Source organism: Apteryx mantelli, chromosome 1 (genome assembly GCF_036417845.1).
Source record: "Apteryx mantelli isolate bAptMan1 chromosome 1, bAptMan1.hap1, whole genome shotgun sequence".
Lineage (NCBI taxonomy): Eukaryota > Metazoa > Chordata > Aves > Apterygiformes > Apterygidae > Apteryx > Apteryx mantelli.
The window spans coordinates 21,478,898-21,496,045 of record NC_089978.1 but is presented as its reverse complement, the minus strand read 5'-3'; the positions used below and the strand labels follow the sequence as shown (position 1 = coordinate 21,496,045).

The following is a 17,148-nucleotide window of genomic DNA, read 5'->3' as shown; positions in this document are numbered from 1 at the left end:
AGCGAATGAGTCAAACTCGGTTCAGAGGTGTAGTCTCACTGGTATGAAGTTAGTGGCATTACTGGGCAATAGATATTCAGATTTGACTTTTAATACGATGCCCAGAATCACTTGCATTTTCTACTTATTACTGTATGGTATTCTTAAACTGGATTGTTCATCTCTTGTGGCATGGCAGAAAGCCTGAATAAACCTAGAACTTCAGATGTGTTAAGTGTATTCAATTTTATTATGGGCAAGAGGAAGTAATTTTATTCCGCAAAGCACAATTGGTTTATCTTAAATTACGTTACTTTTCAGAGTTTTGAAATCTTATAATGCTTCAGCCTGCATTTGTGTTTAGATACTTTAAAAGTGTCTTCATACCAAACATACATGTAAATTCAGAAAATATATTTGAAATTTTTAATTGTTAACAGAGAATAAGTAAACTTTTTTTCCAGAGGCTCTGAAATACGCTACTGTATATTCAGAAGAGTTTAATAGATGGCTAGACATATATTTTATGTTAGTTAGTTTGTCTTTCAATATTCATATGAAGATGGTAATCTTACTTCTATGCACTACAATTTGTGTAACTACATGTAGTCTTATGGCAGTTTTGAGAAGCAGTAGTGTTTTGTATGCAGCTTTGTGTCAAACGCTTGGAGAAATTGCAAGTAGATAAGGATCAGTTACAACTCTCAATTTGTTCCTCTGCTCCTGTCAGTAAACGAAATTACTGGTGGTCGACACCAGCCTTCTCCAATAACAGTCTCCTCTCTGCCTGTTCTTGCAGCAGATTTGGAATTACTGGCCCATATCCCACCCGTAGCCCTCTCCTGCTCTGGTGGTTGGAGATGGGTGTGCCAGGGTCCTCACTGGTGAAAGGAGCAGGTGCGATGTGGCCAGCAATGCTTGCACTGTGGCTGAGAGGAGCGCCGGAGGGGCCGTAGCGCGCCCCGAGCTGTTGGGATGCTGGGCAAAGGGACAGGACTTGCACTCCCCAAATCAAAATTTGGTGGTGAAGGAGCTGGCAGGGTGCTGGGAATTAGGAGGGAGAGCAGAGTTTGGGAAGGGAGACAAATGAGGGCTGCAAGGTGCTCCGGTGGGTTCCAGGAGCTCGCCTGCTGGAAGGAGGCAAGTGTGCAGTTCTCCAGTACCGTGCCACTTCTTTTCCCTTTGCGCTCAGCACGGTCACTGATGTCAGTGCCACCCAAAATAGCTTGCGGTGAAAGCAGTGGGGCAGATCACCACTCAGCCTTTTTATCAGGCTCTTAGCAGATTCAGTCAGGCCTAGCTGCATCCTTCACATTCACATCTATTAAGAGCTTTTACACTTCCTTTTACACTTCTTCTTGAAATCAGGAGAAAAGCACAAAGTGTCGCAAATCTGTGACACTTGTTTTCATGCAATAGCACATGAATATGCAAACAGAAAAGATAGATGATCATATGCCATACAAACAAACTGCAGAAAAATGGAAGGAGAAAATGTCTATCATTTCAGCTAATGTTAGCTCTTTGTAGTCATGGTGGGAACAAACTTTTTTTTCCCATTTATTTCTTTCCTGTCATTCTAACTCACTGTTTTTTACCATAATTAGCAGCCAACCATAAGTGATAGCCGGTCTGTGTCACTGTCCTAGTTGTCCTGTGGTGTTCTGCATAGTAGCTTGTTGTGAAGATCTCTGCATGATGAAGCAGAGGCAGCTTAGTTTAGACAGGCTCTTGCACTGTTGTAATCATTAATGCCATTTGGTAATCATAGTGTGTTACAGAGCATCAAACTGTACAAATTTATGATTATCACCTGTGATGCCTTTATATCACTGCTTCTCAGAGCTGAAAAATATCAGTGTGTTGGTAACTGAAACACAATACAAAGTCTGTATTAAAGTATTTAGGGAGCCTTGTAAGCCTTCTGCATCTACTGGCATACAATGCAATTGGGTCATGTTCTCTGGCACCTTTGCATTATTCCTTTAAAAGCTTATATGCTTATCTGAAGCACTGTTCTAGAGCCAGACTGGGGAGTGGGTTTTTTGTTTTTTTTCAGATTGGTTCTTTTCATATGGGACTTCTAATGTTGGATTTAAAGCTCAAAATGTTAGCCTACATTAATTCTTATATTGGATCAAGTCTGGATTTCCTGTAAATAAATTTTCTGCTGCAGAACTAGCTTACACAGAAATTTGGAAATAAAATACTGAAATGTTTGAACTAGTTGGAAATATTTTGAAGCCTTGTATAGGACTGACAGAACTGCACACCTGCTGAAGAAATTTAAAGTTTGATGCTGTTTTTCCCTGGCTGTTATCATGAGTGACATGTGACAATTGTGACTGTAGTAGATGAGGAACAGTCCACTTGCAATAAGTAGCTATTTGTTTAAAACAGGAAGGTTTGGATTTAGCAATTGGTCAGCAATATGCTGGCCAACTGTACAGCTTTATTATATAGTGGGAAATTAAACCCATATGGTGTTATGAAGCCACTGTGTTTGTTGGATCCATCTGGGACTTATTTAGCAAGCAAGAATGTTAATTTAGTGTATACTAGCTAAGATAACTAGTCTGGAGGGTCAAGGTACTGACTTCAGAGGCATTTCTGAACAAAGATGTTGCAGTTGGTGGGTGGATGGCACTGCTCTCAGCTGTTGTATGAGCTTGCATAAATAGTATCATCTCCACTTTAATCTTTCGGGTGTTCAGAGGTAGTGTGCATATTTCTGCTTAACCCCTGGACACTTGCTGGCATGCCTGACCCTTTAACAATTCCTGTCCCTCTGGCCAGCCCTGGCACCTTGGCTCCAAACAGTCTAGAAGTAAAGCCAGTAAACTTGAAGTTTTGTGTTAAGAACATAAATTTAACAAAAAGTGTTTTAATTTTATCAATACGTAATTTCTATTGTGCATGTTACAGTAGTACATTGAACACTTCTGCAGGACACTTTACTTCCCTGTTATACAATATTTACTTTCCTTTGTGTGTGATAGTCAGTTAAAATATATTAAAACTGGTGACGATGGTTACTGGACTTTGGCATCAGGAAAAAAAGCTTTGTTACTTCAGAAAATCAGCAACAATGGCTGGAGCAGGGTGTTTTGTAGAGGAAGGTTGGCTCTTAAGTCATGTTTTAGGATAACCATTTGATTTATCTCACCTTACATTTTGAGAATGAGAAAGATACTTAAACCCTCAATCTTAAGGGATCTGTTTCTCTAAAAATGACCTGTATTTTTCTCACCCATTTTGTATTGCTTCTAGGACCCTAAAACAGTAGCTTTAAAGGCTCTTTTGGAGGCTTTGTGCATCTCGGGCTTTGGAGGGAGGTGGCCGTCAGCTTTCAAGCGACTGAACTTTCTCGTTATTCCCCCTTTTCTGAGGGAGGAGAAGGAAAAGTAGATCGTGTGTTGCCCTGCCGGTTTTGAATAGCTTTTATACTTTGTGGTATAAATTTAATCACTAGCAAATACTAACACGGTAAGCGTAGCAAATGCAAAGATGAGCTAAAACAGACTTCAGAGCAACCTGAACTATTAGACCAATAGAAACAAGAGGGAACTGCATCTTCCTTAATAGTAACGCCTGTAAAGCCCCGTGCAAGGGGAGAGGAAATAACCAGCAAGGCTGGCAAATGGATTGCAGTAAGTTTGGTTCCATGTTGTAGTGATGATTGTACAGGTGCTAGTTTCTTACATTGTTCAAATACTTAAATTCCTGTTATAAGGCCTGGAGTCTGGATGATCCAAAGATGGTTCACCCAAGGGGCTGCACCCCGGAAAGCTTGAGCTCTTCTAGTTTGTGTTAGAAGAACAATGGAGTAATAGTCATAGAAATATGTTAATAAAATAATTTAAGGACAATGTAGGTGGTATTATGTTTTTGGACATCTTTTAGTTATATTATTCCCCCTTATTTTTTTTATAGCAAACTCTGGCCTGTTCCATTTTAACGGCGTTGTTGAGCGAGTTCTCAAGTTCAAGTAAAACCAGCAACATTGGACTAAGCATGGAGTTCCATGGTAACTGTAAACGTATATTTCAGGTAAACTAGTTATGTATCAATATATGCTACCTGTATTTCTAAAATTTAAATATTAAGAAGGAGAAGTACTCTCTTGCATTAGGTGCATTCAGCTACAATGTGTGCCTAACAGCACTGAATAGGATAAACATATATTATGCATACAGTTATTGACTATTTTAGGAAAATGGATAATGTATTTTTAATAATTGTATCAAAAATGTGCAATCCCTTTTTGTCTATTTGATGAATGTAGAGCTATAGATCTTTACACAGTCGGACTCTTTAATTCCTTGGCTACCAATTGCAAACAAAACGAATACTCAGTGGAACAATGATAGTCTTAAATATAGATTTGGTTTAAAGCCAAGGAGAGCTATGTATTTAAAAATATTATTGCAGATGGTGTAGTCTGGTTGTCTCAGATGTATTGTTTGGCCAGGCAGAAAAGTTTTTGTGAAGGCATTGCTTTAAACTCTGGCTTCTGTGGAACAACTTACCAACTTTTTTTCATGCCAAAGACCAACCCCCTCCTCTACCAGTTGTTAAAAAGATATTGTGAATGGGTTTTTCTTTCAATGACTACTATTTATAATGATCTTTTTTTCTCTTTTCTTACTCTTAAAAAGCATTACATTAGTTTTGGCAAATGAGTTGGGGTTCTGACTGTTTACTTCCGAATATTTTCTTTATTTTAATGAAAAATAGGATGAAAACGGAAAACCCTTTTCTCTTTAGAAAACTATTTCTTTTTATGAACATTTTCATTAATGACTAAGAGTCTCTATTAATATATTGTGTTCGTCCTGACTGTAGGAGGACGATCTGCGGCAGATCTTCATGCTCACAGTAGAGGTGCTTCAGGAATTCAGCAGACGTGAAAACCTCAATGCTCAGATGTCTTCAGTGTTTCAGCGTTATCTTGCACTAGCCAATCAGGTCTTAAGCTGGAACTTCCTTCCTCCAAATTATATCCTTTAAATGTCAGGCCCTTTATTTCACTTGACTTTTGTCACTTTTACCTCGTGATGAGTAGAGCCTTTGTGAGGAGAGAAAAGTGTAAATTTTATCAGCCTTATATTTAGTCCTTGATTTATATTTTCTTTCGTTAGTGCTCTTGGTCACCCCTGTGCTTGCTCACAGGTGCTTACATATTCAAGTTGCTGTTGTTTTTCATTAAAATTTTAAAGTATTTTATTTAAAAGGCAAAATTAGTTCAGTAGAGCAGCAGCCATTTACGGATTAATGGTCCATCTGGCATATATCTGGTTAGTGCAGGGGAGAGGGGGAATGTAATATACTGCTTTAGAGCTGAACCAAATCGTGAGTAGGTCTAAAATCTTGCTTGTGTTTCTTCTGGAGTTTTATGCAAAGATCTGATCTGCCCCGCTTTCCTCCTCAGAGAAGAGGAGGGCGCAGGTGAAAGCCCCATCATAAAGGAATGTGCATGCTTGACTCACTTCCCTGTAAGAAAGGATGGTCATATACTAGAACATATGCTAGGTAGTAGGTTCTCTTTGAGCTGAAGAAAAGTATTTTTCAGCTAAAATAAGAAATGGCATCCCTCCCCCTCCCCCCCTTTTTTTTTTGCGAACATACAGTTGCCATTGCTTCCATTTTTCACATCTGGGTGATGTGTGCTGACTACGAATGTCTGAGGAGATGCGGAGATAGAATGCAGAGGAGGAAATGGGGGTGTATATAATGAAATATCAGAAAGAGAAGGAGTCTTGGTGAGGGAGAGAAGAAAAAAGATACCAAAATGTTCAGCCCAATAAAAGGATTAGAAGAAAATTGTAGAAATACTGAATCACATTGATTTATAGAATTAAGACAATACTTTCAGTAAAACATTCTGATGCCTTTTTTTTTAATAGCTAGGTCATCTTCTTTAAGGTGCTGAACACACTTTCCAAATCCCAAATTTTTAAGCTGGTTTATAAACTTTTTTCTTTAAACCTTTTGAATAAAATGGTATTAAATTATGCATAGTGCAAAAATCTTGCTGTTGCCTCCAAATCTGCTGTAAAGAATTTTATTTGCTATTTGATCATCAGAAGGCATTATCTGTGTTGTTTCCATTGTCTTTGTTGATTATGTAGCAGGCAGCAAAAGTGAAATTTCTTTACTTGAAACTGGATATTCCTTGGTTCACATCTGTAAGCAGGATACCGGTTACATTGCCTTTATGGAAGGTGCCATGGATTAAAAGTAAATATCCCACTCCTATTAATCACTGAAGTGATTTGGCAGGGGTCAAGGGAGGAATTTAGTACATGTGCTTACAAGACTGAGACTGGAGTCAAATTATTGCATCTTATAAACGTTTGCAAAAGAGGATTTGAGAATTTTTGGCATTTGTATGATGTGCAAACACCTTTTAAAAAAGAATCCGTCATCTTAAATAGAAAGGAAATGCCTTTGTATTGTGCAGTGGTGGAGGTGTTTCCCTCTGATTTTTAGCCTTGCTTAATGCAAACCTCTGATGTATTCACAAGTACTGATGATGATACAGTTTGAAAGTGAAAGCTCTAGTTTTTCATGAGCACCCTGTCCTAACCTAAGCATTGTGGTAGTGGAGCTGGATGCCTACAAGCAGTTTGTGAAGCCTTGGGAATTTGTTTTCATTTATACCCTCTATACAATAAGAATTGATTTAGTCTGTAAATAGGTACTAGTAAATAAATGTTAATTGAAATAGTAAGCCATGTTACTGCTTAAGGTTAACAGAGTTTTCTGCTCCTTGGCCTATTCAACATACTGAACAAATGATGAACAAATTCAGGCCACTTCTGGAGACAGGATTCTGGTCTGGATGGACTTTTGATCTGAACCACTACAACTGCTATAACTTCTGTCCACTTGATACCATCTTTTTGTTTTCTACTGTTTGCCATTTCATTTTGCTGTAAGAATTATGTCAGCAGTTTGGGTCTCCCTCCTCTATGTAGCAACCTGTTTTCACAGAAGTTGGAGTAACTTCACCTTCACCTTTGAGGTGTGGATCTCAGCTGACTAAGATTCAATAATGTTGAAGTGAAAGCAACATGTTGATTGTATTGTGACATAAATCTCTCTTCCTTAAAAAGACAGGTTTAAAAAGTAACTGTTGATTGTAAGCTCTTGGACAGTGGAGCTAAGCTTGGCTGCAGTTTCTGAAAAGGCAGCACATGTAAGAACCTAAAAATTGTGTACTGGTTGGTCAGTTGGTATCCTCTTTCCAATCTTGACAGAATATACGCCAAAGCAATGGGCATAAATTTGATATTTAAGGCATTGATTAAAATCATCCGTTGTATCCACAGATCTTTTTTTTTTCTTTTAGCTGATATTTTCTCTGGTTGGATAGTATTGATTCTTAGTATTCTCTGCAGAATAGCAGTAAGTTGGAGTATTGGCATGTAATCTTTAGCAAGATTCTTTTATCTCCAGAAAAAGTAAATAGCATAAATGACCATTAACTGGATCTCCAGTGAGTATCTTTAAGAGGTATATAATTTAAAGCACTAAGTTGTGAAAATTATATCGAAACATATCACTCACTTTTAAACAGTTCATGGGCTGTTGTAGGATAGTTTCGTATTTGTTGCATTGTTAAAAGCAGTCTTGGGCAATGCTGCCACCTATTATCTCAGGAGAGCTGTAGTAAATCTGTATTGTCTATTGCTAGAAAGAAGAGCTGGTGTGAGAGATGTATTCTGGAATAGCCACCTCATTGGAGCAGTGAAAGAAGAGAGCCTGGGATCTACCTACTTCTCAGATGGAACTCAGTAATTTTTGAAGGGCTTAGGATGCAGTGCATGCCATAGTAGGGACAGGACATGATGATCTAGGGAGGCCTCGTTTCAGTCATGTGCAGTTTCTTCCATTGCATTTTCTAAAACACATTGTTATTTTTATCTGCTACCTCTAGGCATTAGTTCACCTGGTGTTTGTGGATGCTTCTGAGGTTTTTGGCAGTACCGCTAGAAATGACAATAACATAGAATTCCTATTTTGCACTAAGAACGTATGGCAGTCTGCTGTGGCATGTTGGCCTCGGTAGGGTTTCTTTTTTCAGTGCTGTTACAGCATTGTTTAATACTGTTTACTTGGATGGAAATAGTTCTAGCTGCATCTTTTATTTTTAAATAAATGTTTCAACAAGAGTAAGGAAATGCAGGTGATCAGTACTAAGGTGTACAGCCATCTCCTTTATAAGTGTGCCTTCAAGGATCCCACTTGTAGTGTATTACAAATGCAAAGTCTTCAGTTAAGGAGCAGAATGTTCCTGGGCTCTAATGCACCTTGACGTGGACATATAATTTGTCCTGTGGAGTCAGGATGTAATTATAATTTATATTCTCTTGCCTCTGGAGATGTTTTTCAGCCCTTCTCAAGTTTGGGATTTGTCTGTTCTTGGCAGCCATGTTCTAATGGACTCTGAACGAATGTCCACCAATGCCAAAGTTCTTAGCAGAGCATAAGATTGTGTGCTGATGTCTTCCATCCACAAAAAGCAGTTTATTATCTGTCAAGCTATCATAGAACCAGTCATTCCTTATTTGAACCGTTAAGGAACAGATTTTTATAGCTTTCTGTAAACAGCACTAATAGTTCATGAATAAAGAACAACTCTAGTTTTAGTTCTTCTTCTGGATTTGATGCCTGTAGTTGCTTGGAGGAAGCTGGCAAATTCTCAAGTTAATGTAGAACAGGATTGGATTTAAAATACAGGCTTAATAAACCTAATGTGATGCATTCTGCTAATGCACGTTGTTGTTATTCCATTGAAATTAATGGTGCGATGGCAATTGCTGTATGAACTGACTGAAGCTTTTGTCTCAGCTAAACTTTTTCATATGCCTGTTCCTCAGCCACACGTTTAAAAGGACCAGACTTTTCATATCTCTGTTGTGGAACTGTCTTTTATACCTCAAGCCAGAATGAGAGGCCTTTCTGGGAGATCCTGTGAACCATATAGCTCAGCAGACTTTTGAGACTGGAACTCAATCCAGCCCAGATTGGTAGCATCTGTTTTGCATAATGGCAGTGCATTAAAAATGCACAGACTGTTCTAGAAAACTTGAGGTTTGTTTTGAGGAATGATTCAAGTTGGCATTGCTGTTGAAAAAGCATCCTGTCCCAGCACCTCCCGTGAGCGGAGATGCTACACAGGGAACTGCCTGAAAACGGATGAGCAGGATGAGGTTGCCAGTTTTGGCTCATTGCGCGCTTGTGTGGACATTTCAGCCTGCTCTGAGGAGCAACAGGGCAGGTTTCCGTCAGCAGCAGGGCTGCCTCCTCTAGATCTTATGTTCATTAGTAGCCTTGAGATACTCTGGATTTACTACAGCAGTTTATCCTTAATCTGAAGTATGAATGGGTGAGATACTATCCTGGCTATTGTTTGGCATGTAAAGAAAATTTCAGTGCAACTAAAACAGCTGTGTGTAAGGAAGTACAAAAGAGATGGCTGCATTTTTACACTTATCAGTCTTAGCACTCTTGGGGGAAAAGTTACCGGATTTTGAAATCCACACTGTTTAGAATATTTTTCTGGAGTAGTTCTCTTGACAATCCTTTTTGGCAATGTTTTAAGACAAAGCTGAGCAAAAAAGAAAAGAGCAGATTGACAGATCCCCTGAATTTGGTCATAGTTGCACTAAATGTGTTTGTATTGATTTCTGAACTTTTTAACAGTCGGTGTTTTATTGTTTGAGTTTTTCTGAATGAGTTCTGCAAATTAGTTTGCAATGTAAAAGCATTGTGAAAGCATTAATAATGGAAGAAAAAGAAGAAGAGACACTAGTAATGACCCATTTCAGGAAGGGGAACAGATAGAAACTAAATAGCTTTTTTTCTCTTCTGCCCTCTCCCCCAGTGGTTTTCAGTGTCCAGTTTTGCAGTGTTTTGCTATAAACTTCCTAAATGGCAGACAGTAGATAGTGGAAGGTGAGCTGCACCTGCATGGCAGTCACTTTTGCATGGGTAGTTTAAGCATAAGTTAGGTTTAAAGTGCTTAGCTTGCTTACTATCAGCAGTAGCAAATATGGTAGCAAAACTAAACAGGGGCTGCAGAATACAGCTGGGTGGCCAGCATGAGACTTTGTGCCGGATGGCTGCCCTGCTAACAGTTCCTGAATTAGCTGATTTCAAAATTAGCTTGGGTCTTTCTATACTTCCTATGCCTCCAGCTTTGTAAACACAGTCTGAATCCAGTGTCTCCAGCACAATGTAGTTATTTCTTTCTATTATTATTATTATTGTTATTTCTATTTGAGATGGTGGAGTTCAGGATCCTGCGAGGAGGAAGCAGGGCACTAAGTAGGATCGCAACCCTGGACTTCAGGAGAGCAAACTTTGGCCTCTTCAGGGACCTACTTGGAGGAATCCCATGGGTTAGGGCCCTAGAAGGAAGGGGCGTTCAAGAGAGCTGGTTAATATTCAAACATCACTTCCTCCAGGCTCAAGAGCGGTGCATCCCTATGAGTAGGAAGTCAAGCAAAGGAGGTAGGAGAGCTGCATGGATGAGCAAGGAGCTCCTGGCAAAACTCAACCAGAAGAAGGAAGTATACAGAATGTGGAAGAAGGGACAGGCCACTTGGGAGGAATACAGGAACATTGTCAGAGTATGCAGGGATGTGACGAGGAAGGCTAAGGCCTGTTTGGAATTAAATCTGGCGAGAGATGTCAAGGACAACAAGAAGGGCTTCTTCAAATACATCGGTAGCAAGAGGAAGACTAGGGAAAATGTGGGGCCTTTGCTGAATGGGGTGGGTGCCCTGGTGACGAAGGATGCAGAGAAGGCAGAGTTACTGAATGCCTTCTTTGCTTCAGTCTTTACTGCTCAGGCCAGCCCTCAGGAACCCCAGACCCTGGAGGCAAGAGAGAAAGTCTGGAGAAAGGGAGACTTTCCCTTGGTCAAGGAGGATCGGGTTAGAGATCATTTAAGCAAACTTGACACCCACAAATCCATGGGCCCTGATGGGATGCACCCACGAGTGCTGAGTGAGCTGACGGATGTTATTGCTAAGCCACTCTCCATCATCTTGGAAAGGTCATGGAGAACAGGAGAGGTGCCTGAAGACTGGAAGAAAGCCAGTGTCACCCCAGCCTTCAAAAAGGGCAAGAAGGAGGACCCAGGGAACTACAGGCCAGTCAGCCTCACCTGCATCCCTGGAAAGGTGATGGAGCAGCTCATCCTGGAAGCCATCTCCAAGCATGTGGAGGACAAGAAGGTGATCAGGAGTAGTCAGCATGGCTTCACCAAGGGGAAATCATGCCTAACCAATCTGATAGCCTTCTCTGATGGAATGACTGGCTGGGCAGATGAGGGGAGAGCAGTGGATGTTGTCTACCTAGACTTCAGCAAGGCTTTCAACACTGTCTCCCATAACATCCTCGTAGACAAGCTCAGGAAGTGTGGGCTAGATGAGTGGACAGTGAGGTGGATTAAGACCTGGCTGAATGGCAGAGCTCAGAGAGTTGTGATCAGCGGTGCAGAGTCCAGTTGGAGGCCTGTAGCTAGCGGTGTCCCCCAGGGGTCAGTCCTGGGTCCAGTCTTGTTCAGCTTCTTCATCGATGACTTGCATGAAGGGGCAGAGTGCACCCTCAGCAAGTTTGCTGACGATACCAAACTGGGAGGAGTGGCTGATACACGAGAGGGCTGTGCTGCCATTCAGAGAGACCTGGACAGGCTGGAGAGCTGGGTGGAGAGGAACCTCCTGAAGTTCAACAAAGGGAAGTGCAGGGTCCTGCACCTAGGGAGGAATAACCCCATGCACCAGTACAGGCTGGGGGCTGACCTGCTGGAAAGCAGCTCTGCGGAGAAGGACCTGGGAGTGCTGGTGGACACCAAGTTAAGCATGAGGCAGCAATGTGCCCTTGTGGCCAAGAAGGCCAATGGTGTGCTGGGGTGCATGAGGAAGAGTGTTGCCAGCAGGTCGAGGGAGGTGATCCTCCCCCTCTACTCAGCCCTGGTGAGGCCACATCTGGAGTACTGTGTCCAGTGCTGGGCTCCCCAGTACAGGAGAGACATGGCACTACTGCAGAGAGTCTGGTGGAAGGCTACAAAGATGATTAGGGGACTGGAGCATCTCTCTTATGAGGAAAGGCTGAGAGAGCTGGGCCTGTTCAGCCTGGAGAAGAGAAGGCTGAGAGGAGATCTTATCAACATGTACAAGTATCTGAAGGGAGGGTGTCGAGAGGATGGGACCAGACTCTTTTCAGTGGTGCTGAGCGACAGGACGCGAGGCAGCGGGCACAAACTGAAACACAGATGGTTCCATCTGAACATGAGGAAAAACTTCTTCACTGTGAGGGTGCCAGAGCACTGGAACAGGTTGCCCAGAGAGGTTGTGGAGTCTCCTTCTCTGGACATGTTCAAAACCCGCCTGGACGCGATCCTGTGCAATGTTCTCTAGGTGACCCTGCTTGATCGGGGTGTTGGACTAGATGATCTCCAGGGGTCACTTCCAACCTCAGCGATTCTGCGATTCTCTGTGATTCTTCCTCATAATAGTTAATGATACTTGTGTTTAATAATTAAGTGTTTAAGCATACTTTCCTTCTCCTAAATGCTGGATCTGTTTTCTGAGAGCGTAAGTTAGTATAAGGATTTGTGAAACCTTTCTCCTTAGAGGGCAGCAACCCCCTGCTTCAGTTTTGTGAGTTGCTCCTAGACTCATCCCATGTGCTTGGTTGACTAGCAATCCAGACGTGGTCTTAAAATTCAAATATAATCAGTATGTTAGCATTGTAACACTGGATGGCAGATTTCCAAGCCATTACCTGTTTAATTCAGTTTTTTATTTGTAAAATGCAAGTCTAAGACAGATACAGAGCTCTCCAGAAGTATTCCAAACCATGAAGGTAAAGTGATTGAAATAACTTCTAAAACAAAGGCACTCCAGGAGTTTTTCTCCTTTTCTGAGTTCTCTTCACTCCTGTGGACAAACTTGTAGATGGGTGTCTGGCAGAAGAAATCTCAGCTTTAGTGTCCAAGTTCCTATTTACTGCTTTGTGGAAGGCAGACCTTGCCTCTCAAAAGAAAAAGACATTGGGATCCATTTGCAAAGACTGGAATTTGTGGGAAGTCCTGAAGTGGAACGTGTGTTCTCATCCCCAGTGGCTGCCTCAGCATCTGGAAGATCTTCATACTCCTCCTCACTCATCAGTCCCTTCATGGGAGGGAGGCAAGGGCTGTGAGGAATATATACCTGTGTTTTCATTTTGTTTTTAACGTGTTCATCCAAGGAACATATAGAACTTGAAATTTATGTTTTACTCCCCATTTTTAAAGAAATCACTCTTATTTCTACAATTCATGAAACAACCAATCATAGAGCTAATAGCTACATACATAAATTTAAGCTGATTTAATTTAAGCTAATTAATTCAATTAAGCTAATTAATTTAAGATAAAAGAAAATCTGTCTTAAAGAGTACAGTCTTGTTCTCTTCCTCTTTAGGCATGAACCAGTGAATATGTGAGCCTTATCATATGTGAAGGCATCTAGTTGTATTCTTATGCTTTTCAGAAGAGCTTGATACATTTTAATGAATAATCTTTTCTGATTTAAGCAGGTGTTTTTAGTCTCCATAAGAATCAATGGTTGTATGTCTTGTGAACTGGGTAAAATATTGTCATTTTTCTGGTAAGTGTTTCTTAACTTTGATTTCTGTGTCATCCAAAGTGAGCTGTAATGAGAATTACTCATTCTTCAACAGAATTAAGAATGTTAGAAGAAGAATGTTGCAAACTTCTGTATTTATTATCAGAAGTGCTTTACCCTTGTTTTTCCTTTTAAAAGTTTTCAAGATGTCATAATAGACTGATTTATGCTTATCATAAATCTATGCTCTAGTTTGAGTGCCTAGGAAAAGTATTGGGCTAGTTCTGTGCTGCTTGCTCAGAAGCATTGAGATGTTAAATTAATTTTTGATGATGAAGACACCATTTGTTCTGTGTAGCTGCAGATGTCCATGTCCTAGGTAATTTAGTGCCATTTTTTTCTGGTTTGGCGTAACTGGGCTGTTGCCAATAGAGCTGAACCATAGTCCACACCAAATTAGGGTATTTCACAGCAACAAGCCTCTCCAAACCCAACTTATGCTGGGGTTTGTGGACATCTAGTATATGATGAAAAATGGGTGCAAGATCTCCGTGGTAGGTGCAGGCATAATTTGTGTTGTTTTAGTGAACCGATATTTTACCTACAAATCTACTACTGTCAGATGTGTCATCAGCCCATTAGCCTGAGATTCAGTACTAAAAATAACAGGATAGGACTGCTAAATATTGAGGCTTGTTAAAATAGTGACAGCAAATTGGCCCTTCTTTCATTCCACATGAAATGTGTTACGTAACTTGTCCCCTCTGTAAATTAAACCGAGCGAAGAGCAAATTGATTTGCAGAGACTGATAATGTATCTTTCATCTTCTGGTACTCCTGTATTTCCTAGCAAATCCTTTCTTGGAGAATTACAAAACAGGATACTGTTGTAAATAAACAGCTTACAAATACTGTTTTTTTCTAAAAAACATTCCAAAACAAGAGGAAAAATAGGTAGCTTATTGTGCCAGATCCAATAGCATCGGTCTTAATTCATAATATTACCCCTGATAAGGGATGCTTGCACATGATAATTTCATGCCCATATTTTATTTTCTTCTGGATGAACCGAAGCATTTTTGATCACTTAAATGATACCTGTATTTCAGATGGAAGTAAAATAGGCAATTCTCTGATTTGTTTTCTGTCTAAAATAATGTAGATTAGTTGTGGCCTGGTACATACACATACTGATAATTTTGAAAATGATGAAACTAGTTTTGTAGTAATATGAAAATTCTTAATTGTTCTTACACATTATAATGTGTTGATAACAGTCCTAGACACCTACCTTGAGTGAAGTTCTGCATGATACTCTGCTGTGGAAACGTGGCTTTATTATCACAAGGTTCGGCAGTGTGTTGCTGTGAAGTTCTGTTTTTGGCTCCTGCTGTTGCTTTAGAGTCAGTGCAGGACTCTGAAGGCAAGTTTCAAATTAAAATTGTGCATCCTGCTGTGTGCCACAGCACTGCATATTAAGTTAGATGTTTGCTTTGTATATCTTTCTCTTAAACAACACCCACCAAAACCTAAGGGGTCTGCTTTCTCGAATGATACTGTCGTAGAACTTGCTTTGTTTCAGAGGTAAATTCTTTTTCGTGAACTTTTTTTTTTTTGTAGTACCTGGTGATGTACAGTACTCAAGTTAATACAGTTTATCCTCAATATGTACATTACATGCAGTTGAGCATACTGTTATTCATTCCCCTGATTGGGTTAGAAAGGGGTCAGAGAGGGTAGCGAAGGGTTTAAAAAAAGACAAATGCAAACTTAAGCTGCTGCGTTCATGCAGTTTTACTACTGTTTGGACTGGGAGGTGTCACAGAAGGAAGCACTTTCAGAAATCTTTGATAAACACTACTCTGTGATGACTGACAAAGGATGTAACATATACTTGTTTTTGCCCATGTGTCTGCTTTTTTTCCTGTATTAGAGCATTTGGAGAATTTCATAAAATTTAAATTATACCAAAGTGCATAGTAAGAACTCATGTAATAGCAACAAAGTCCTGGTTTCAGTGTGTGAGTGCTTTTTATGCATGTCTCTTACAAACACGTGTTTAATATGACAATGACTTGTGGTGCCTTATGCTTTTGTTCTTCACAGCATAATAAAAAATGTAGATTAATGCAGGGCTAACATATCTGCATTCTGTGAAGCATATTTGGCTATTTAGAAAAATAGGCTATAGATTTCAATGAGCTATCTTTAGCTATCATAAGGCCTTTATAAAAGCTGCCAGGAAAATGTTTTAGAAAATGATTTCCCATTTTGCATAAATTTTAACACCTGTTAATCGCGGTTGCTTTTTTCCCTTCTTGCCATGTCACATTAGACACCCTGGTTATCAAAGTGATCGTATCACTATGGTATGTCTCATAATTATGATCAAACTGTTATCTAACATTCCTGGAGCATTCTTTTTTTCAATACTTAATACCTTTTATTCCTTGGCCTCATGCATGAATTATGCTGTGTATGTGAAGAGGCTTAAAGTTTGTTTCCATTACATTCTTTCTGAATGGATCCTGTTGTATCTAGGATTTTTTTAAAGCCAAGTAGGAATGTTATTGTTGACCTTGACACCAGATAACTGGGCAGACATTATATAGCTATGTTTGAATCCTCACAAAATGTGATGCTAAAGCCAACAGAATCCTGGCGCGAGACCCTCCTGGACAGCAGAGTTATGGAGCTTTTCTTTACAGTAAGTTTCATTCTTCAACTTTCATAGTACAGATCCACAGGGAAAGCAGCTCCTGCCTGTTTTAAAGCTTTATTGTGGGACTCTTCCTTTTGCATCAGGTAGGACTGATTCAGTTAACTTCAGTTGGTTTATCAAAGCAAACAGAAGTAATGCTTTGTTATCAGGTTATCAGAATATGTATTTTGCCTATATATTGCCTTAGATTGAGAACCATTAACTAAAGAAAAAAATGTATGGTTATCTGAACTTTTATGCATTTAATGCTTTTGGACATGTATTCATCAAATGAAACCAAGCATGGTGAGCTGCAGTAGTTGTGTATGTTTTTCAGCTAAGGTGTAGCACCTCTCAAAAAGATCAGATGAACATTATGTTTTTAGTGATATTTTAGCAGTTGCTCAGCAGAACAGCTGAAATTAAGTAATACAATTGCAGCTTTCTAGACAGTTGCAGCATCCAGAATTCTGCATCTTTTTCTCCAGCACAAAGTAGATCCAAACAAGTTGAATCAAAATAGATTAAGTTAAGAGTGATAGGGAAAGACGTAAAGTGGGGAGAGAGCATGTAATGCTCTATTCCTATCATTTTTTAAAAAATTGGTATTAAAACTGGATAAAATTATTGTTGTTTTTCTTTCTTGCCACTGTTGGGGGGAGAAATTGGTAGTCTTTACTCAGGTAGAAGTTACTGCAACATGAACATTTAATGGTTTATAAATTAGTTTATGGTAATTTCACTTTGCGTTGCATCTAGTGGGACCTGAGAGTTCAGCATTCTTCAGGCTGTGTTCATTTTTGCAAAGCGGAGAAATAACACGTTCGAGACTTAGTCAAAGTG

At 39.9% G+C, this 17,148-nt stretch overlaps 1 protein-coding gene across 1 annotated transcript in view; it reads left to right on the top strand.

Annotated features, from left to right (window-relative positions):
* XPO4 (exportin 4) overlaps positions 1-17,148 on the top strand; it is an 84,904-nt gene that overhangs the window by 40,316 nt on the left and 27,440 nt on the right. The window contains exons 5-7 of the mRNA XM_067289650.1: positions 3,913-4,029; positions 4,825-4,978; positions 16,199-16,311. Of these exons, the coding sequence (XP_067145751.1) occupies positions 3,913-4,029; positions 4,825-4,978; positions 16,199-16,311 (384 nt within the window). The remainder of the gene's footprint in view (positions 1-3,912; positions 4,030-4,824; positions 4,979-16,198; positions 16,312-17,148) is intronic.